This window comes from Leuciscus leuciscus (genome assembly GCF_965113295.1).
Source record: "Leuciscus leuciscus genome assembly, chromosome: 7".
Taxonomy (NCBI): domain Eukaryota; kingdom Metazoa; phylum Chordata; class Actinopteri; order Cypriniformes; family Leuciscidae; genus Leuciscus; species Leuciscus leuciscus.
In genome coordinates this window covers 6,875,062-6,899,429 of record NC_138731.1, presented here as the reverse complement: position 1 = coordinate 6,899,429, position 24,368 = coordinate 6,875,062, and the positions used below count along the sequence as shown (strand labels likewise).

The following is a 24,368-nucleotide window of genomic DNA, read 5'->3' as shown; positions in this document are numbered from 1 at the left end:
AATAAATACTTTAAAAAAATTAAATTAATTTTCACTTCAAATTATATATATATTTAAATATATTTTTTAGAAAATATACTGAAGTACAATTGTTTTAAAGTGTGTTAAAAGTTGTATTGAGAAAATAGGTAAAAGCATGATGCTAATATACTTTTAATATATTTAAAGATAGTAAAAATTTTCTTAGTATATTTGCAATGTACAATTGAAAAAGGGAATATATTTCAAATACAATAAAGTGATACTTTTTTTTTTCACTAGGGGATGTATCCTCACTCGATGAAGAATGAGACGGCCCAACGCTCGCTTAAAATTTAAAAGGCTGATTCGCGTTTCAGGGCAGTGACGAGTACACATGTCGTCCAGTGGTTGTCCAGACACCCTAGGCACAAACTTAAGCAATGGCCCTGAACGGTGGTTCAGTGTCAACATTGTGACAACGCTGTAACAACTTTCACCACACAATGTAGTTATAGCAACCTTTTGGCCATGTTATAGCAACCTTTTGGCCATGTTGTTCAAATGTTGTTAGAAGGTTGGGTACGTTGTGCCAACGTCCTGTGTTTGCTGGGATTCTTACATCCAACAACAAAACACCTCAATCGCTTAGGAGACGTTCTTGTCTACACCTGCTCTGGCGTCGAAACAATGGCGGACAGCTCACTCAGGGCGGGTCTATGCTAAAACGGCAGTGTCCGTCAACAGTCGTGGGAGGGGCCTGTCAATTTGCACAGAATCTGCGAACAGCTTTTTCTGAGACAGTGCTTATGATTTATGGGGATTTTAAAAAAGCACTGGGTGGATTTTTATGATTATATAGTGGTTGTGTACACACACTGCCAACACACATTTCAAATACTATGTAAAAGTGAATTTTGCATAATAGGTCCCCAGTGCATAATTTTAACATAACACATGTTTTATATAAAAATTTAGAATATTTATCTAAATAGTACACACAAATAAAGAAAGTTTACAATCAAAACACAAATTTTCAAAAACTTAAATGCACCACACAGTATGCAATATTTATCACTGAACATAAGCAAAATCATGCTCCTGCAATGAGGGTGAATAAAGATGACAGAATTTCTGTTTTTGGGAGAACTATCACTTTAAGAAGGTTGATTTAAGTACAGTGGGGGAAATAATTATTTGATCCCCTGCTGATTTTGTAAGTTCACCCACTTATGCCCTACCAACCAGCAAGAACTCTGCCTCCCACAGGTTGGTTATGTGCCCATGTGGAACACAGATTAGTCCTGTCGCTTTAAGAAAGTACTCCTAATTGCCAACAAAGGTTTCTCCACAAAGTACTAGGCATGTTTTGCTTGGGGATCAAATACTTATTTCACTTAAATTACTGAAATGCAAATCAATTTGTTTGTTTTTTTCTGGATTTTTTGGTTGATATTCTCTATCTGTTAAAATAAAAAAATACTACCATAAAAATTATAGACCCTTCATTTCTTTGTAAGTGGGAGCTTACAAAATCAGCAGGGGATCAAATCATTATTTTCCCCACTGTAAACTACATTTCTTGCAAATCCTCATTAAACTTTCCTTTATCTTTAACTGGCAAGTAAATTTGAGCTTAAGTTTCTGTTTCAAGAAATGTCTACTTCTGTTAAACTTTAATTTTCTCATAAAGATCCTCCCCTTTTACTACGCTATAAAATGAGTGCTGAAACGGGCACATTATTTCATTCACCTCCTGATCAAAGATGGATCTGCAGATCTCAGTTTTTCTTCTGTTCCTTCTTTTCACTGCAGGTTCAAAGACAAATAACACTTGTAAGTTACTGGGTACAAATACAGATAATTGATGTCTCATTTTCTCTTTTTTATTACTCAAGGACACTCTCTCAGTTGTTATGAGTGCAGCAGTCTGACGGGTTCTTGTGCAAATCAAAAGGAAACAGCATGTACAGGTGGATCTTCTTGGTGCTGGAGTTCAACAACAGTAGCACAAGTTGGTAAGTCCAATATGATTTAAAGTTGGAGATGCTACTGTTATTTACTGGAGCTGCGACAGAACAAATTCTTGTTTTTCTGATGGAATTAACAATTTCAATCACAAAATATTCTACATAGATTGTTTTATTTGTTTTCTCTCAGATTGTTATGATCTGTATTTAAAAAATGTAAATAAGAAAAGTTCTAAATGTTGACATTTATAAATCAATTTTCCAGTTTAATTGGTCTTTCCTGTATCATTCATATTTTTTAGGTGGCATTACTACTAAAGCGATGTCTAAAGGTTGTGAATCTAACTGTCAAAGTGCGTCCTATAACTACGGCTATGCAAGGGCGTATTCTTCCTGCTGTAACACAGACCTGTGTAACCGCCAAGATCTTCCAGGTATTGTACTTAAATGACAATGTGCAAATCTTCTGTAAAGTCAACACTTCTTTTACTTCCAAATGACATTCAATCAGAAAATAAAATGCAGGGTGTGGCTGTCTGCCGTGAACTGATTGAATGGAGCAGATAAAGGAGTGTTGTTTCATTGGATATTTTGTACAGAAAATAAAATAAAAGAAATAAAATAAAATATTGTTTTCCTCCTGTAGATCCCGTCCCGAATGGAAAGAAATGTTACACTTGTGATGAAAACGGCTGCTCAAAAACATTGAGCTGTTCAGGGGACGAAGACCACTGCATTATATTAACAGGTGAGAATCTGGAAAAGGAAGATCATTATCTTTTAAACTCTTTTAGGTTTAAACATTTGATACAGATCACAAATACCAATGTACAGCTTAGACTGAATCAGCCTTTGTTTTTTGTTTTTCTTCTTTCTTTTCATCAGATAATTTTGAAGGCCCGTTAAGGGTTGGCAAAGGCTGTGTCTCTAAAAATCTTTGTGAAACCGCATCATCATACTCATGTTGTGAGGGGAACCTGTGTAACGGTGCTCAGAGTGTCACCCAGAGCTTCCTGTTCCTCTGCTGTTCTCTGCTCTCCTACTTCCTGCTGCACTGAATCCAGCAGCTCGACACATTCTACAATCAGACACGCTGTAATCAATAACTTTTCCCTGTAGCTTTGGTGTTCTGATGTGATGTTTTTCCTGTAAAATTCTGATGTGACATTTTACAAAATAAAATACTACCTTGTTCCTGAGGTCATAATTAATAAAGCTTATCATGCTGTAAAAAAGTCAGATAAAACTCTGCAATATTAAAAATATTTTATGTCTTAAAAAAAGATTAAAGGGATAGGTCATCAAATTAAAAGGAGAAATTTTTTTTATTTTATTTTTTACATATTTCACCCTGGTGTTGTTCTAATGCCATATGTCCTTCTTTCTTTTTCAGACCACAAAAAGATATATAAAAAAAATGTAAAAATCCGCTTCTACTCGTCCAGATAATGGCAGTGAATAGTGACCAGCATCAAGCTTTTTAAAAGATTCAGAAGTATCAGAGAATGGTCCCATGCAACACGTGTTGTATATTCAAAGCGTTCTGTGGGGTATATGATAGGGTTTGGTGAAAAACAGACCAAAATGAATGTATTATTGAACAAAAATCCTGACCTTGGCGTTGATCTTCTGTCCACGGCCCACATTAATGATACTTGTTAATCGCCGTTCCCGCGGCGGTAAAATTGTGGGTGTGCATTTGCTGCCTTTTACCGCTACAATCACAGACTTTGAAAAGTGTCCATTTATTCTCTCTATTGTGTAACCTGCCTGCGGCTCATTGAGAGCGATTGAGAGCTGGTAGCAGATAAATTCAAGGGAAACAGTGAAACAGTGTAGTTAAACAAATTCATAATCACAATACAGTACAAATTTAGAACTGAAACAAAACGTAGGCTTCTATTATTGCATCAAATTTAAGCAAAGTAGGCTAAATGTTAACATTGTGTGTCCAATTTTTCTATCATTTAGAAAGGTTATGCATGTCAATAGGTAATATTTCGTGTTATTTTAATTTGTCAGTAGATTTATTAAATTAAACATAACAGTGAAATAAATTAAATTATCGTCAAATTAAAACATTGATCAGGACCTGCTAAAAGATGTTAGTCGGCAGCATTTGTGTTTTAGGATTCTTTATTAAGAATTAAATAGGCTTACTGTAGGTTGTTATGATTAGCATAATTTTCTTTAATAAATAATGAAAACATTTCAACATAAAACATTGCAATAGAACAATATTAGGCTACATCAATGAGGCTTTGCATGAGCATAAAACGTTAATCTCATTCTCTACACAGCGTTCAGACGCAGACAACGCAACAATATGCGGAGCTTCAAACGTTCCGAGTTCGAATCTCAGCTCCACCATCTTCATAATTTTGTCTCTAGTTTAATATTTGTCAAAAATAAAAACTTTTGGTAACACTTTACTTGAAGGGGTGTGCATAAGACTGACATGACAGCTTCATAATCATGACATGACACATGTCATGAATATGAAGGAGGTTGTATGCATGTTTATGACAACTGTCATTAATTGTCATTCGCTCAATTATGACATTTTAATGCAAATATGACATTGTTTGAGATGTCTTTGTCATGACGACTTGACATAAACCAATACATCATAACCTGTCAGTGTCTTTGTTATGACAACTTGACATAAACCAATACATCATAACCTGTCATAAACATGATATAGCAGATTAATCATCAAACTTAAGAAACTATTTAGCTTAATGGGTTAACATTACATTAAAGTGTCATGTGGTTGGTTTTGACATTGGCTGTCATGAGGCCATTATAACACTGTCATGAATATATTTCTGACCACTTTTTTTCCCCAGTATTAGTTATAAAATAATTTGACAGTATTAACACTTAATGACATGTTAATGACAAATTCAATTTGTACCACTGGAAAAAAAAAGTGGTCAGAAATATAATGTAATGTTAACCCATAAAGCTAAGTAGTTTCTTAAGTTTGATGATTAATCTGCTATGTTTATGACATATTTATGACAGGTTATGTTATCTTGGTAATGTCAAGTTGTCATAACAAAGACATCTCAAACAATGTCATCTTTGCATTAAAAATGTCATAATTGAGCGAATCACACTTAATGACAATTGTCATTAACATGCACAAAACCTCCTTCATATTAATAACATGTGTCATGTCATGATTATGAAGCTGTCATGTCAGTTTTAATGACACCCCTTCAAGTAAAGTGTTACCAAATTTTTGGAAATGTTCATTTATTGATTCGAAACACTTTTCGGAGCTTTGTTGTGTTTGATTTGATTTGTTGTGTTTTCCTGTCATTTTTATGAATAGGCGTTTAGACGATTACATTGTAGCCTACATCAGGGGTCTTCAACTAAAATTGCTTGAGGTCCAGTAAATGAACCCTCCTCACCAGCCGAGGTCCGGACAATTATATACCTAAAAATATGAATTGGTGGGTTTTACCAGACTAAAGAAATTAGTGTAGATAACATTTTATTTATTTATTTTTAATTGAACAAAGTATAATGTTATGGATAAACATGTCTTTTCATATGTATAAGCAGACATAAGTAATCCTTCACAAAACTGATCTCATTTTAATGCTGTTCTGTTATGTCCTTTAAGTTGCTTTGGTACAAAATATCTGAATTCAGCCAGTAACAATGTCTGACAAAAATATGATAAAGGAAACTGTGCAAAATGCCTTCATCTCTAAATCTACACTGAAAATACATTACTTTCAACATTCTTTCAACAACTTAAAAGGAAAACTAAAGTGCTTTTTTCGGCTGAACTGACATTAACAATCACAATCAATGAACGCAAACCTCCCTGTTCAAATAAATCAGAAATCTCATATCCCATTTTATCTTCATTTACATGTATTGTCTCTACTTAACTAAATGTATCTAATGTTGAACACTGCTCTCTTCTGTGCTTCAAGTTGCATTGGTAAAAGATAATCAGCAATATCATTCAGAAACACAAACAGGCAAAAATAGTGCCACCAGTTTTGGAAAAATGAAAAAGTGCAAGAAACCCTTCATCTCTTATTAGTCCATCAAAATGTAAATAACCTCTTCTGAAATTTAAATAAAATTGTCTGTTAGGCTGAACTGGGTTGAAATTAAAGATGGAAGCATAAAACTTCTAGTTCCAAAAAAAAAAAAAAAAAAAAAAAAAATCGCATTACGTTCATGTTAATTTGCATACATTGTCTGATTGAGAACTTCAATGGGAGAAATTGGCTCTGGCCTTTCCAGCTAACACTTTGAATCTTGGGAGGAATGGGGTCAGTGCAATCCTCAAACTGGAATGTAAATGTTCATTGGTCATTCTTGACCTGTATTTACTGTCACAACCTCCACACTGCTTTTTTAATGCCACATTTGCTTGAAGATCAACCAGTTCCATTTGTAGCAGTCCCACATCTGCCCACTTGTATAACTGTGTTGCCTCCTGTGAAAATGTGAGTACATTTTTTACCAGAAATGGATTCTGAATGAAAAGGAGAAGCTGGTCTCCAAGGCAGAAGTTCCCAAAACGATCTTTAAAGTTTTCAATCAGTTTCTGTATGAACTCCACATGAAAGGAAGTATCTCTCTCACTGATTTGTTTCAGTGAAGGAAAATGTGTGCAGTCCTCTTTGAGATCCTCTTTGAAAATATCCAGCTTCCTATGGAAAGACTGGACAGAAGCTACCAAAGTCAAGTCAAGTTTATTTGTATAGCGCTTTTCACAATACAGATTGTATCAAAGCAGCTTCACAGTATTAAATTTAAATAATACAACAAAGTTTGTTTCAAGAGGAATTTATTGATTGATAAAATAAAATTAAATATCCCCAAAATATCCCCAAAATATCCCCAACTGAGCAAGCCAAAGGCAACAGTGGCAGAAAAAGGATATGTCGCTTTTTCACACACAGAGTTGTTCTTGCCTTGTAGTTCTCTTACGAGAGGTTCTCTCGTATTGCGTAAGTTGCTTACGCTACGGGTAAAGTTGTCTTTTCTCGAGATCTGAAGCCAAAAAATTATCCTTAATTTTGTATTTATTGTCAACGCAGTGCGGCAGCCAGCAGACCATAGCAGGCTGTATAAGCGTGCTCATTGGCTGTCCTGCGGCAACTGCAGCAGCCTATCGGTGAGCCCTGCGTGACGTCACGCCCATTGAGGGTGCTTCGCGCCCTCCACGCGCCTCGGCCCGCCAGAATGGGTGTGGCTAGCGTGTATAAAGGAGGGGCTGAAATTCAGATTTTCATGTCTTCAGCGAAGCTCTTCGCATCACTGGATCTTGAGACCCGCCGCCGTTGAATTCAGCGACCAGCAAGCTTAGGAAGCCGGCCGCCTTCGCCGCCTTCAGCCATCCGTGCTTGCTACGCCATCCGGCGACATATCCTTTTTCTGCCGTGTGTGTTCGCCGCTGCGACACACACTTTCTCTCTCTCTCTAAATGAGCATGATTTTTATAAAAATGCCTCGCCTTTCCTGCGGCTCTGCGCTCTCTGCCTGGGCCGCGAGCACACCGCCACCGCACTCTCTACGGGCGGCTGCCCTGAGTGCGAAGAGCTTTCAATATCGACCCTGCGGGCTCGACTTGAAGCTTTCAACGAAGCGGTCACTCCGCCTGTCTCTGCTGGGCCGCGCAGAAAAAAGCGCCGTTCCCAGAGACCACCGGAGACCGATGTGGCGCCTAAAAGCTCGCCGGAACCCTTCCCTCGAGCTTCTCTCTCTCCCTCTCCGCCCCCCTCCCGGCCGCGCAGCCGCCGGCACTCGGGACACACATTCAGGGGACGAAGTGGATGAGCTGGATGAGGACGCCGCCGCTGACAGCTGCTCCATCCTGGCCTCTGACAGCGAGGAGTGGTCCACCGCCTCCTCGTCAGTCCAGGAATCCGGCCGTACTCAAGCCGGTGAGGATGCGGAACTTCTGCGCCTCCTCACTAAGGCCGTTGACCAGCTTGGCCTCGAGTGGTCACCGCCGAAAAAGCCAGCGCCAAACAGACTCGACGGCTGCTTTCTACATCGCCGCCGCCGAACACCCGCATCCAGGACTGCACCCTTCCTGCCAGAGCTCCACAACGAGCTTTCTAAATCGTGGAATGCACCATTCTCCGCGAGAGTCTCTTCCCATGCCTCCTCGGCGCTCTCACAGGTTGACGGCACTGCCAAGAAGGGGTATAATGTCATTCCCCCCGTGGAAGAGGCGGTTGCAGCGCACCTTTGCCCGCCCTCTGGATGGCGTTCAAAGGCTGCCCTGCCGTCCAAAGCCTGCAGAACTACATCAGCCCTCATCGGCCGCACTTTCTCCGCCGCCGGACAGGCTGCTTCAGCCCTGCACTCCATGGCAGTACTACAGATCCTCCAAGTCGATCTCCTCCGTGATCTGGACGAGAGAGGCTCGGATCCTGCTTCGATCGCGGATCTGCGCAGTGCGACGGACCTCTCCCTTCGCGCCACAAAATCCGCTGCCCAGGCTCTTGGAAGGTGCATGTCCTCGCTGACCGTCACAGAGCGGACCTCTGGTTGACGCTCGCCGACATGAGGGAGTCCGAGCGTGCAGTTTTTCTCAACGCCCCGCTCTCCCCCACCGGCCTCTTCGGCCCAGCGGTTAACGGGATCGTGGACCGCTTCTTGGAGGTACAGAAAACCAGGCAGGCTATGAACCTTTTCCTGCCTCGACGCTCGAGACCTCGCGACCAGCCTGTGCAAAGCTCCGCCTAGCGTCCAGCCTCCGCCCTTCGCAGCGACGACAGATCACGCAGATCAGACGACAGATCAGACGACGACAGATCACGCTCGACCAGCCGCAACAGGCTGCCTCCCCGCGGGGACCCCAGCCTAAGATCGCGCTGAAACCCGAGCCCACGAAGTCCTCCTAGCAGCTCGAAGGAGGAAAAGACGGTGAAGTCCCGCTGCGGCCGGACCACCGTCAAAGCTTCACGCTCTGTCAGTCCCCGTTGTCATGGCTACTGCAGATGTTTGCCTCGCAGCCAACGAGCCGGTAAATCAACCCGCTCGCCTGCACACAACCGCCGTTATCGCCGAAAGGTAAAAGATAATCAGCAATATCATTCAGAAACACAAACAGGCAAAAATAGTGCCACCAGTTTTGGAAAAATGAAAAAGTGCAAGAAACCCTTCATCTCTTATTAGTCCATCAAAATGTAAATAACCTCTTCTGAAATTTAAATAAAATTGTCTGTTAGGCTGAACTGGGTTGAAATTAAAGATGGAAGCATAAAACTTCTAGTTCCAAAAAAAAAAAAAAAAAAAAAAAAAATCGCATTACGTTCATGTTAATTTGCATACATTGTCTGATTGAGAACTTCAATGGGAGAAATTGGCTCTGGCCTTTCCAGCTAACACTTTGAATCTTGGGAGGAATGGGGTCAGTGCAATCCTCAAACTGGAATGTAAATGTTCATTGGTCATTCTTGACCTGTATTTACTGTCACAACCTCCACACTGCTTTTTTAATGCCACATTTGCTTGAAGATCAACCAGTTCCATTTGTAGCAGTCCCACATCTGCCCACTTGTATAACTGTGTTGCCTCCTGTGAAAATGTGAGTACATTTTTTACCAGAAATGGATTCTGAATGAAAAGGAGAAGCTGGTCTCCAAGGCAGAAGTTCCCAAAACGATCTTTAAAGTTTTCAATCAGTTTCTGTATGAACTCCACATGAAAGGAAGTATCTCTCTCACTGATTTGTTTCAGTGAAGGAAAATGTGTGCAGTCCTCTTTGAGATCCTCTTTGAAAATATCCAGCTTCCTATGGAAAGACTGGACAGAAGCTACCAAAGTCAAGTCAAGTTTATTTGTATAGCGCTTTTCACAATACAGATTGTATCAAAGCAGCTTCACAGTATTAAATTTAAATAATACAACAAAGTTTGTTTCAAGAGGAATTTATTGATTGATAAAATAAAATTAAATATCCCCAAAATATCCCCAAAATATCCCCAACTGAGCAAGCCAAAGGCAACAGTGGCAGAAAAAGGATATGTCGCTTTTTCACACACAGAGTTGTTCTTGCCTTGTAGTTCTCTTACGAGAGGTTCTCTCGTATTGCGTAAGTTGCTTACGCTACGGGTAAAGTTGTCTTTTCTCGAGATCTGAAGCCAAAAAATTATCCTTAATTTTGTATTTATTGTCAACGCAGTGCGGCAGCCAGCAGACCATAGCAGGCTGTATAAGCGTGCTCATTGGCTGTCCTGCGGCAACTGCAGCAGCCTATCGGTGAGCCCTGCGTGACGTCACGCCCATTGAGGGTGCTTCGCGCCCTCCACGCGCCTCGGCCCGCCAGAATGGGTGTGGCTAGCGTGTATAAAGGAGGGGCTGAAATTCAGATTTTCATGTCTTCAGCGAAGCTCTTCGCATCACTGGATCTTGAGACCCGCCGCCGTTGAATTCAGCGACCAGCAAGCTTAGGAAGCCGGCCGCCTTCGCCGCCTTCAGCCATCCGTGCTTGCTACGCCATCCGGCGACATATCCTTTTTCTGCCGTGTGTGTTCGCCGCTGCGACACACACTTTCTCTCTCTCTCTAAATGAGCATGATTTTTATAAAAATGCCTCGCCTTTCCTGCGGCTCTGCGCTCTCTGCCTGGGCCGCGAGCACACCGCCACCGCACTCTCTACGGGCGGCTGCCCTGAGTGCGAAGAGCTTTCAATATCGACCCTGCGGGCTCGACTTGAAGCTTTCAACGAAGCGGTCACTCCGCCTGTCTCTGCTGGGCCGCGCAGAAAAAAGCGCCGTTCCCAGAGACCACCGGAGACCGATGTGGCGCCTAAAAGCTCGCCGGAACCCTTCCCTCGAGCTTCTCTCTCTCCCTCTCCGCCCCCCTCCCGGCCGCGCAGCCGCCGGCACTCGGGACACACATTCAGGGGACGAAGTGGATGAGCTGGATGAGGACGCCGCCGCTGACAGCTGCTCCATCCTGGCCTCTGACAGCGAGGAGTGGTCCACCGCCTCCTCGTCAGTCCAGGAATCCGGCCGTACTCAAGCCGGTGAGGATGCGGAACTTCTGCGCCTCCTCACTAAGGCCGTTGACCAGCTTGGCCTCGAGTGGTCACCGCCGAAAAAGCCAGCGCCAAACAGACTCGACGGCTGCTTTCTACATCGCCGCCGCCGAACACCCGCATCCAGGACTGCACCCTTCCTGCCAGAGCTCCACAACGAGCTTTCTAAATCGTGGAATGCACCATTCTCCGCGAGAGTCTCTTCCCATGCCTCCTCGGCGCTCTCACAGGTTGACGGCACTGCCAAGAAGGGGTATAATGTCATTCCCCCCGTGGAAGAGGCGGTTGCAGCGCACCTTTGCCCGCCCTCTGGATGGCGTTCAAAGGCTGCCCTGCCGTCCAAAGCCTGCAGAACTACATCAGCCCTCATCGGCCGCACTTTCTCCGCCGCCGGACAGGCTGCTTCAGCCCTGCACTCCATGGCAGTACTACAGATCCTCCAAGTCGATCTCCTCCGTGATCTGGACGAGAGAGGCTCGGATCCTGCTTCGATCGCGGATCTGCGCAGTGCGACGGACCTCTCCCTTCGCGCCACAAAATCCGCTGCCCAGGCTCTTGGAAGGTGCATGTCCTCGCTGACCGTCACAGAGCGGACCTCTGGTTGACGCTCGCCGACATGAGGGAGTCCGAGCGTGCAGTTTTTCTCAACGCCCCGCTCTCCCCCACCGGCCTCTTCGGCCCAGCGGTTAACGGGATCGTGGACCGCTTCTTGGAGGTACAGAAAACCAGGCAGGCTATGAACCTTTTCCTGCCTCGACGCTCGAGACCTCGCGACCAGCCTGTGCAAAGCTCCGCCTAGCGTCCAGCCTCCGCCCTTCGCAGCGACGACAGATCACGCAGATCAGACGACAGATCAGACGACGACAGATCACGCTCGACCAGCCGCAACAGGCTGCCTCCCCGCGGGGACCCCAGCCTAAGATCGCGCTGAAACCCGAGCCCACGAAGTCCTCCTAGCAGCTCGAAGGAGGAAAAGACGGTGAAGTCCCGCTGCGGCCGGACCACCGTCAAAGCTTCACGCTCTGTCAGTCCCCGTTGTCATGGCTACTGCAGATGTTTGCCTCGCAGCCAACGAGCCGGTAAATCAACCCGCTCGCCTGCACACAACCGCCGTTATCACGGCGACCCAGAGAAATCTCAAAAAGAGCATACTGTCTGGTTGTCCGGCTCACGCCGCATGTGTTTCAAGTGTAGAAAATGTGCCCACGTTTCTGTGTTCACCCCTACACACAAGCACTATAAACCCTGTGTCTCTCACAGAGCCCACTCTCATAAAGTGCACAAAAGCCGCTCGAGTGTTAGATGTAGGTCACATGTCCACATCCCCGTGCCCACACCTACTCACTGCCCGCTCTGTTACACGGCCTCTCACTACCGCTCATATTTCAAATGTAAGTCCTGTGCCCGCCCTCGAGCGCTCACACATACTGACAAACACTTCACCCCCGGCGCCGCTCTCGCGCGCCGTTCCTCGTAAAATATGTTCCCCGTCCAATGCCACCGGGACATTGTGTGTAAAATGGCCAGCCATTGCTGCATGCGAGCCGCCGTATTCAAGCACCGAGAGCGCGCGCGCTGCACCCACGCCTCCGAATCAGGTTCTCGAGTCCGCGGAACGTGGCAATCAGAGCCCGGGGGCCATTCTGCCCCTAGCCATACATGCGAAAGCGTGGGAAGCTATTCCAGGTGCGTCAGAATGGGTGCTGAGCACAGTAAGAGAGGGCTATTCATTGCAGTTCGCTCGCCGTCCCCCGCGCTTTCAAGCGCGAACCAAGACGAGAGTGAATGGGAAAGTAGCACACCTACTTCGTGCAGAAAAAGCGAAACTTCTGTGCAAAGGGGCCATAGAACCGGTACCCCCTTCTCTGAGCGAGTCAGGCTTTTACAGCCGTTACTTCCTCGTGCCCAGACCGATTTTAGATCTGAGATATTTGAACAAAGCTCTTATGAAAAGATCATTCCAAAATGCTCACAACCAGACAGATCCTCGCGCAGATTCGCCCGAGGGACTGGTTTATTTCCCTCGATCTGAAAGACGCTTACTTTCAGATCCAGATATTACCCCGTCACAGGTCATTCTTGAGATTCGCCTTCGACGGTCGGGTATATCAGTACACCGTCCTGCCGTTCGGCCTGTCTTTAGCACCCCGTACATTTACGAAGTACATGGACACGGCTCTCGCTCCCCTGAGAGGTCAGGGCATGCGGATTCTGAACTATTTGGACGATTGGCTGATTCTAGCACAGTCAGAGGAAGAACTTATCTCTCACAGAACAGTGCTTCTCAGCCACCTGGAAAGCCTGGGTCTCACGGTCAACTGGACCAAGAGCTCATTACTGCCCAGTCAGTCAACCTCTTTTCTGGGTTTGGAACTGGACTCTGTGGCAATGACGGCCCGGCTGTCAACACAGCGCGCGCGCCGTATCTGACGCCTGGCCGCGTCTTTCCAGTTGGGCAGCGCCGCACATCTAAAAACATTTCAGAGGATGCTGGGTTGTATGGAATCAGCTGCAGCAGTGCTTCAGCTGGGTCTACTGCGTATGCGCCCGCTACAACGCTGGTTGAACGCTTGAGTGCCTCACCGAGCCTGGGCGTCCGGCGGCATACGAATCAGAGTGACTCAGAGCTGCGTTTCAGCACTGAGACCCTGGTTAGCAGCCGACTGGTACCAGGGGGGAGTGACAATGGGAGCCGTCTCGCACCGAAAAGTTATCTCGAAGGAAGCATCCAACTTAGGTTGGGGCGCTCTTTTCGAGGGCAAACCGGTCTTTGGCCTGTGGTCAGACCAGGAGAAATGCCTCCACATAAACTGTTTGGAGATGATAGCAGTCGAGAACGTGCTCAAGCGCTTCCTCCCACATATACGGGACCACCATGTGCTAGTCCGCTCGGACAACATGTCCGTGGTGTCCTACGTGAACCGACAGGGCGGTGTCAGATCCAGGAATCTCTTCAAACTGACAGAACGCCTTCTCGTGTGGGCTCATCACTCGTTGCGCTCGCTGAGAGCCGCGCACGTGCCGGGCCACCTGAATGTCGGTCCAGACAGACTGTCCAGAGACAACATTCCCCCCGGGAGAATGGTCCCTGCACCCCCAGACAGTCCAGCTACTGTGGCGCCTGTTCGGCAGGGCGGAAGTCGACCTTTTTGCATCAAAAGACAACGCTCACTGCCCGACGTTTTTCTCAAAGAGCGAGGACGCGCTGGCCCAAACCTGGCCCAGCCACCCGCTGTATGCTTTCCCTCCGATCTCGCTGTTACCACAGGTAATCAAGAGGATCAGGGAAACGCGCCACTCAGTGCTCCTCATAGCCCCGCAATGGGAGAACCAAATCTGGTACCCAGAGCTAGTGAGGCTGTTGCACTCAGCCCCATGGCCGATCCCGGTGAGAAAAGATCTTCTCTCTCAAGCCGGTGGATCAATCTGGCATCCCCATCCAGAGCGCTGGTCTCTGCATGCGTGGATAATCAACGGATACCCGTCGATTTGCCAGAAGGGGTCGTAAACACGATCACGCAGTCTAGAGCTCCTTCCACGAGAAGGCTCTACGCGTCTAAATGGTCAGCGTTCTCTAAATGGTGCGCTACTAGGAGTCTGGATCCACACACATGTGGGGTTTCACGGTTGCTCTCCTTCCTACAAGAGCTGTTGGACAAGGGCAGGTCCCCCTCCACGCTCAAAGTGTACGTTGCGCTATTGCAGCGTTCGCGGAGATGACGCGCAGCCGTGCAATAGGAAGGAACGAGCTATCATCCGCTTCCTTAGAGGAGCAAGGAGGATGAAGCTTATGATCTCTAGAAAATACAACTTTAACCGTAGCGTAAGCAACTTACGCAATACTTGTTCCCTCTTCTAGAGAGAACCGAGGTTACGGTAGGTAACCGAGTACGTTTTAAGTTGAGGTCATTTAGATGTGAAGTTATGTCAACAAGGAATGCCATAATATTAATTTTCCTCTCATCTTCTAAAAACTGAGAAAAACACCTGGCCTTGTGGTTCTTTAGTTGTGCCAAAAACATTTTTATTTCATTTCTAATTGCCCAAACACGTGCTAAGACCCTTCCTTTGCTCAGTCATCTAACATTGCAGTGAAGCAGTAGGTAATTTGCATTGGCATCAACTTCTGCTAGGAATTCTCAAAGAAGGCGATGCTGAAGTGATGAGGATACCCTGAGAAAGTTGATCAGTTTCATCACTGTATCCATAACTTCTGCATACTCTTCTGACAGACTGGAGCACAGAACAGACTGGTGGATAATACAGTGATATGAGCAGAGGTCTGGATTTTCCTCTTTCATCCGAGTCACTGCTCCTTTTTCTTTTCCTATCATGGAGGGTGCTCCATCAGTGGTGATGGACACAACATGTTTCAGGCTGATCCCTCTTTGCGTTAACATCTCTTTTATGGCTAAGTCTATGTCTTCTCCTCTGGTGTGTGTTGTAAGTGCTGTGACACCTAAGATGTCCTCAATGAAATCTTTCTTCTCTACATGGTAAAATCTGATGTACACCACAAGCTGAGCATTGTCATTAACATCAGTCGATTCATCAACTGCCACAGCTATGCAAGGACCAGTCTGAATAGCAGCATCAAGTTGTGACTGCACATCCGCTGCTAACATTTCAGCTCTTCTTGTGGCTGTTGCAGCTGAAAGTGGGGTTTGTTTCATTTTTTCTCTCAGTTCATGTCTTTCTTTTCCATCTAAAAGTGTTTCACACGCAGCCTCCATGCACTCTTTTACTATTTCACCATCTGTAAAGGTCTTGTTATGTTTACCTAAAATCCACTGTATTCTCAGTGAACACTCATATGCTCGTTGTTGGGCGGTGAATGAGTGAGAGAGGACACGTGTAGATCGCTCATACTGGGCTTTGAGCTCATTTATTTTCCGCGCCCTTACCTCGGACTGCTGAGGATAAGTTTCTTGAAAGTGTCTATGTTTAGCTTCGTAATGACGTTTAATGTTTCCACTTTTAACAACCGCGACAGACTCAGAGCAAATGAGACACACGGGCCTCGTACAGCTCGATGCAGGAAGAATAAATGCGTATTTTTCCGAAAACTTGGTTTTCAGTGTCAACTTTCCTAATTTTTGAAAATGCCATTGTTTTTCACTCACTGAAAGTTTATCTGTCTGCATTTTTCACTCGCTGAAAGTTTCATCTGTCTGCGCGCTCTCTGCTCTCTTCACTGCACGCATGACTGCGCGTCTAAACGTAGCAACAGTGAGCATAGTAACTGTAGTAGAAACCATAGCAACCCGTTGCGCTGTAGGACCCAAACGGCTCTACTGAGCTGACTTTGATGTGCCTGATATAAATGTGATTTTATTAGAAAATAGCGGCATTTATTTATTTCATTATGTCAAAAGGCTTTGCGGTCCGTATGGACGCATTTTGCGGTCCGGATTCGGACCGGAGTCCGCCAGTTGGCGACCCCTGGCCTACATGCTGTTAACCAATGTTGGCCGACAGCATTTATGTTGCTTAAATAGGTAACTGTTTATTAAAGTCAAGCGTTTTGTTTAATTATCAATGGCACATTACAACATAAATTAGCTACATTCCAGTAGAGCCACTGAACTCGACAAAACTGATGAAGGAAGATTGTCAGCCGATCGCACCAGAAAATGAAGATGATGAAGCTGGTCTTAAATCTGCTAAATTATTGTTTTGTTAATCATTCACGAAATTGAGATGACTGACAGTGATACCCGGCCATAGCAATGAAATAATTTTTTCAAAACAGATCCATACATTGAACAAATCAGAAAAAGACTGATTTTGTTGACTTGGCTAAAAAATAACAGACTAACTAAATAATATTGTGTTGTACCCCTGAATAGAGGGGGAGAAGATTAACCACAAAACTTGCTCTGTGTTTCCCCACTGCAAACTTTATGTGGAAAGGAAAAACCCCGTGAGTTCTCCCCCTAGTGTTCAACCAGACAAGGGTAATCGATTGCATGTCGCATTGTGCCAAACTAATAGATCGCAGATTAACCCAAAATTACAAACGAATTAATTATTTACATTTTATAAACCTTTTTACACACATTCAAAGCGTGACTACAGTGCTGTCAATGTTTCACAGATTTAGGGATTGATAAAATACATATTTCAATCTATCACAATTGCTTTCAATATAAAAACCAATGAAAATGTAAAAAAACATTAAAATTAATTAAGTTTATTCCCTTCGCGATGCAAAATAAGAAATACAGAATCTTATTCTTGCGACATTTTAAATTTGTATTGCCAAAGAAATTGCAGCTAAATTAAACAATTAAAACAGTACAAAATGAAAATAGTTCAAAGCAACATAAATTAAGAACAGGCGTTTTTTTTTTTCTTCCTCTCTCTCGCAGACGCGCTGGATCTCTTTTTAGCAAGTTTCGTCTCCCTCACTGCCCGCGGCGGATCTCTCTCGAAATGAAACATTTCAGGGTAAAAACACATCATACAGCTGATAATACTGTATGTCGCTGCATGTCATCAACACAAATTACGAAAGAAAAGAAAAAAACCTGTAACAAATTATTTAGCCTTTGTTGCTTCAAAGACACAGAATGCCGATCGCGAATTAAAGCGCTCTGTGTCTGCTGCTCACTCCCATTCGTTTAGTTGGCATGAACGCGTTTCGTCAACAGTTCACGTTTAGATAATGCCAGATTGTTGACAATCATACACACTGCTCAAACATTCTAAAACTACACAAAACTAGTTGAAACAACTGGATTGAACACTTCAGTTGAAATTTTGTGTGAAAAACCTTTAAATACAATCAATAAAACTACAATAGGGCCTACATTTGGACACATCGAAAGATTTATCCTGAAAGGAATTTTGCCTTTGCCTCTTCTGTATCATCAGGCTGGCTATCCGACATTCTCCATATGAAAGAGGGGCAATTAACACTCCTGCACCCCCACGATAAAGCCACTGAACTGCTCCTCCAACCCCCCCACAGGCAATCTGAGTTTGAGACTGACTTAAAACAAAGAGAAGTCGCAATTTACACTTTAATACGCTATTCAAGACATTAGCATTAGGCTATTAATGTGTTGATAATGAAGGAATTAAATAATTTAGGCTACATGTAGTAATATTTCTGTCATAAAAGTTTATTATTAAATATTTCATTATTTTAATAATTGAAGAATTAAAACGCTACTTGGTTTGGGCCATCTTTTTCCAATCTTCAAACGCATGTTCCTTTGTTGTCATGAGCAAAATGTTCAACGCAATATTAAATTACACATGGATCTTTGGATCCTTACAACCATTTGCGATTTGTGAATAAAGCGAATAATTTTTTTTTTTTTGATTTCTTTTTATAAATCTCGAACCACAGTGCTTCGTGGTGCTGCTGTTAAACTAAATAACATTTATAGAATTTATTAACTTAACTGGAAAAATATTGCAACATTTTGACAAATACATTTTTTTATCTGTTATTACATTTTAATTCAGGGCGATTTACATTTAATTAGAGCGAGATTTTTACTCTTGCCTTGTCCTTTCCTCATTGGGAAGCGCTCACATGATAGCAAAACATGTTTGAGTAGATCCTTTGTACCTCTCGGTTTCATATGTATTACATAATCAGATAACATTTATTAAATATTTAGACATTTAGGGCCCTATCTTGCACCCAGCGCAATTGACTTTGTACACCGACGCATCATTCCTATTTTGCACCCGACGCACAGCGGAAGTTTCCCTCCACAGACGCACGTTGGGTAAATTAGGGAATGAACTTGCGCTCGCGGGGGCAGTTCAGCGAAAAGAGGAGGCGTGTTTCGGCGTAAATGTCCCCTGGTGATATTTTGCAGTTCCAGAAAACAATTCTGCCACAGACCAGGAAAAACCTAGTCTAAAGTCAGTGGCGCCGTCTCTCTAGAGAAGCTCTCCTCGGCAGTCGAATCGTCTTCTCACCGAACCAAAAGGTCAGACCAGTGTTATACAGAAAGATAGTCATAAATAATCAGAACAACAGGTCCCGGAACAGAAAGATCTAGAAAAGGGTCCCCATTGATAAGGCATAGGCCAATGCTACGTCTGACCATAGACTGCTCGGCACCGACAAGGTAACCCAAAGTCCCACCAAGTGGCGATGATGGCACCACAATTCGGTGTGCTTAGCCTAGTTATTTGCTCTTCAACTTTTCGTGCCTTCTTTGACATTTTTGTAGAATAAGCTTGAGCAGCCACACGTCTATATCTGACCTTCTTGCATATTGTATATTCTGTGTCTAAACTGTAGTGGAGGCTCTTCTGTCAACCAAGCCCTGCCACCGACACCAACGAGGGGGGGGGGGAAACTGACAAAAACCCCAAAAGACGCCAAAGGACAAAAGGTGTACCTAATCAACTCAAAGCTTATATTATGCCATATTTCACTTTATTCCCATTACGTTTGCTATTTCATTTGCTATGCAGGTCTCCTTTATGACATTAACATTATTGATTTAGTTAATTTACATGTGAATTGTACGCATAATATCAATATGTGTGATGTCAAACATACCCCTCCCTCTTTACGGAGTTACAGGTCACAACAAATACATCTAATCTGTAGACTGTAGTACAGTAAGTTATATGATATACTTTTGTTTTCTTTTTTGTATGTTAACATTTGGATTAACATTTCACTATTTGCTTATGTTTCTAAACAGTTTCTAAAAAAGAAAAGGATTGTCCCCACAACAGCCAGGAGGTGCACGCATATAGATGCGTGATCAAAACAAGAAAGAGAAAGGTTATTCCCATACACAATACAATTGCAAAGAAAACAATGGATGATTTACCAATACTGATTGATCACTTGTTTTAATTGATAATGTCACAAATTGGCTAATGGCAGTAATTTAAAATTTGTATCAGTGATCCTACCAGATATTGTATTTGTTTATGTTGGTGTTTATGTTAAAAATGTCTCTTGTCACACCCGACAAGACACCAGAGATAACTCACCCCCACATTCAGTATTCTCAGGGTGAAAAAAATCAAGCCATGTTTTGTTATTGTTAGAGATTCTACCAACCCCAGAATGTTTGTCTGCAGTTATGGTCTACTTTATGGTGACTGGGCTGCGTAAAATGACTGGAATGGTTTTACAGCTCATAAAGGGAATGGGAAGTGAGTGGACCATGAGGAGATATTAGCTGAACATTACAAAAAGTGTTATGTGTTTACAAAACGCTCTGAATCGCTAATACTACCTTTAAGTGTAACAAAATGAAATGTAAAGTTGAGAGCAATGTTTATCTTAAGCAAGGCACCCATTTTCTATGTCTTTGTTTGCCTTCCCAGGGGAAGATGGAGAAATTGGTAGATTGGCTCCCCTGCAAACTGTGGTGTGTTGGTTGTCTTTCACACCAGATACTCACAATTATCCACAAAATTACGGTGTTCCAGCAGACATACACATAACTTACAGCAATCACATACTGTAGGCTACATGTACACACATACAGTATCTCACAGAAGTGAGTGCACCCCTCACATTTTTGTAAATTTTTTTATTTATCTTTTCTTTGGACATTTTAACTTCGGGGTATACTCACTTTTGTTGCCAGCCGTTCAGACATTAATGGCTGTGTGTTGTTATTTTGAGGGGACAGTAAATTTACACTGTTATACAAGCTGTACACTGACTACTTTACATTGTAGCAAAGTGTCATTTATTCAGGGTTGTCCCATGAGAAGAGAAATTAAAATATTTACTAAACTGTGAGAGGTGTACTCACTTCTGTGAGATACTGTAGACCAGGGGTTCCCAACCTTTTTTTGTCTGAGACCCCCTTTTTCCCAAGAAAATATTTTAGGGCCCCCCTTCACATTTAATGATATTATCGCTCTTGTAAGCTTGCAGCAAGGATGACAAAATATGTTGTTTTCAAACAAACGGTATGTTTACTATAAACAGATATGTTTATGCACAAATAATAGCCTATAATATTGAAAATACAATAACAAAAACATTAGTAGGCCCTTTGTAATTAAAAAATGTAAGCCTAGGAGTAGCCTATAAATTTGCCCTATTTTAAATGCAATAAAAAAAAAAAGTATTCACACTTGTGTGTAGGTAAAAAAAGAATGAATATAGGCTATTACTAAATGACTTCTGTCTGGGGCCTCAATACTTGCATGTTATTTGTGAGGCTTTATTTTTGAGGCTTTTGGCGCTATAGCGAGTGATAATAAACTTGCGTTTATTAACAGAATAATGCGTCTTTCGGAAGAACATTGTAGCCGGAACTACTTCTCTCTCTGTGTGCGTCTATGACGAGTCACGCAGGTACTGGGCTACTCCGCAGCGGCAGCGATCCGAACCAGGGTAAAATAGTCCCAATGTAATCACTTATTATAGGTGTACCATAGTGATTCAGGATAAGACAAAAACACGGTTTGGAAAATGGATTCATGATGAACTCGCTCATTATATACATTTTGAACAGAAAAAAAGTTAAGGACTTTTATTTAATGCAAATTGCTCAAAACTTTTCAAAATAAGACGCGACCCCCCACAGAGCTCGCTGAGGCCCCCTTGTGGGCCGCGACCCCCCTGTTGGGAACCGATGCTGTAGACCACAACTCAGTCTATGTATTGTAACACACCTGTATACTTGCTGCCTTATTGGATGTGCACAGTTTGTGTTTGGGAATTGGTGGGAGAGTGTTGTCTGGAGTGATTGTAAGTTATAAACTATTGATGATGCAGAAATATAGTTCTTTTTTTGTAATGTTATGCACACCATAATCCATGCTTGCATATCTGTTTGATCTAATTACTGCAATCTTAATATTGTTTTTGTTCATTTATGACAACTTTTTATTCATTTGCATTCTGAAGTAGTAAATATGGTTACTTGAGATGTTGATGCTGTAACATTTGTAAATTCAGAGTGTCAAGTGTCAGTTTTTATATTTCCATACTGTGGATTATTCATATATTTGATTAGTCGTTACATTGTGCATACTTTTGTTCGAATTATGCTTGACCAGCTGTCCCCTTGCTAACTAAACACCATTGTCTGCTTTTCCATATACACCAAATTTTGTCACCATTGGTGCCATTTTATATACAAATTCACGATAGTGTTTTTAATTGGTATTATTATGACATTGGTTAATCTAAATGTCCCTCCACTACAATACCAAATCAAACTGGAATACAGGTTACAATGTAATAATAATATCAACAAATATTATGCTGAGTATTGTTCTTTTGTAATCTTAATTTCTAAGTTAAAAAAAGGCTAATACTGAAATGACATCACAATTTTGAACCTTGAACCTATCCTAGCATGATGCTGTTTAAGCTGATTTGTGTGCAGGGGAGAGGTGGTGGCACACATCAGATGGCTGACAAAAGAGTTCATGTCTAACCCCCTTTTATGACACTATTGCATCACAAATTAGGCTGCCTCAGCCATTGTGTAAAGGTGATATGATCGAGACACATAAGATGAGTGATACTCCCTGTTGTGAAGCTCAAAGCTCATCCATGTTCTTATCCTCCAAGCTTGACTAGGCCTAGGCTACTGTGCTCACTGGCCTCCCAAAGAAGTCCATCAGACGACTGCAATGAATTAAAAAAGTTGCAAGAATTTTAACCAAATCCAATAAAAGAGTAGCCTGGGAGCCAGCCAAACTTAGCCCCACCCACAACATTTGAGGTCGGGAAGTTTGGTCTGGCATTGCTCCGTTGTGGAGCAACTATGCGCAAACCAGAGCCGTTAAGAACAGAAAAACTACTAAACGGTTTTGTTCAGAGCTATAAATGCAACTGTGTTTAACAAAGGACAGATGTTTCTAGTGACAAAATATTAGCTTTCAGTATAGTACGATGTCTTTGTAAATGACGTTTAATTACAAAGTATTTAATTCATCCCGGATCTCCCTAACGAAGAGCTAGAAGGTCTATAGACATTAGATTTCGGCCTCGCGTCTGTAGAAGATATTTACAGTGCCATAGCTTTAACACAAGAAAAGAATGTTGAGGCAATTGGGGAGAAGAAGGATGGTTCGGGTGGGAATTCCTACAGGATTCACCCCCTGTATCGGTTGAAACAAACCCCATATTCACATCCCAATGGAGCAGTATCAGACTCATAATCTGACTAGAATTTTGAGTATGACAACGTCAGGCTAACAAAAGAGAGCACGTCACTCCAATCCTCACAAGGTTACTCAATAACAGTATCAGACTCATAATCTGACTAGAATTTTGAGTATGACAACGTCAGGCTAACAAAAGAGAGCACGTCACTCCAATCCTCACAAGGTTACTCAATAACAATAGAAACAAGCTCGTAAAAAAATCAGTGTGCTCAAAAAATAATTGCCCTCCCCACTCCCAATCTACCATCCCTTGTTGACACTGCCATTACCCGCAAAGACCATAGCACATGACCCCATCCAGCCCCTTCTTTGTACTCCTCCTGAGGTAGCGCAAAAAACACAAGTCTAGACTGAGTCCTGGAGTTGATAATTCAAAGTGAAGTGAGTGAGAGTATGTGTATGTGTGTTTGTGTGTGTCAAGCAGCCTCCCAGGTTGGTTCTCATGGAGTTATAGTAATATAATGCAAAGATGTGTTATGGCACCTACGGCCATTTTGATCTGGACATATGTTAAGCTCTACTTGGAGCTCAACATTACAAAGACTAGGAGCTATGCTGTGGATGCAGAGACTAGACATCACCCCTGTTCCAGCCACTCAGTATCAAAGGCCAGCCAGTGGAACAGGTGCAGGTCCCTGTCCTTCTCACACACAGCAACGTACAAACACATGGCGCAACGACTTCACCTGCTCAGGAAACTCAGAAGTTTTCAGGTCAGGAAGGACGAGCTTTGGTTTACCACTCCCTCATCAGTTATCACCTTCAATATTTCCCCCTTATACAACCAGCTCATCATCAAACACAAAACAAGACTCTCCCGCATAGTAAATCAGATTGCTATAATAATTGACTCCACCAAACTCCCTCTATCAGAACTGTACAGTGATCAGGAAAGCCAACCTAATCACAGAGGACCCCTCTCACCCCCTCCATCACTCCTTCCAGCTACTACCGTCAGGTCAACGATATAACATACCATGGACCGCAAAAATGTCTAAAAGAATTCATCCCCTCTGCAATAACTATTCTGAACACCGCTCAGTCAGCTGCTACCTCATAATTCATGTATTGAATTATGTCACATGTTTTCTAAATGTGAGTGGATCCCTGTCAAAGACACATTTCTGTAACCTTTGTTGAATTAGAGAATAAAGTATATCTTATCTTCCACAGAGGGTGTGTTTCATGACTTGTTGGACTTACCATGTAAAGAAAATTTGAATTGTTAAAGCAAATCTCACTTAAGGCCAATTTATACTTCTGCGTCGGGTGCG

General features: G+C 43.0%; 1 protein-coding gene across 1 annotated transcript; it reads left to right on the top strand.

Moving 5' to 3' along the window:
* Positions 1-1,690: 1,690 nt before the first annotated feature.
* Positions 1,691-3,175, top strand: LOC309502466 (uncharacterized protein). The gene is made up of 5 exons (XM_082174838.1): positions 1,691-1,773; positions 1,857-1,976; positions 2,231-2,362; positions 2,575-2,676; positions 2,814-3,175. Exons 1-5 carry the CDS (start codon positions 1,725-1,727, stop codon positions 2,984-2,986), a joined length of 576 nt encoding a protein of 191 aa, XP_082030964.1. The 5' UTR covers positions 1,691-1,724; the 3' UTR covers positions 2,987-3,175.
* The last annotated feature ends 21,193 nt before the right edge of the window (positions 3,176-24,368 follow it).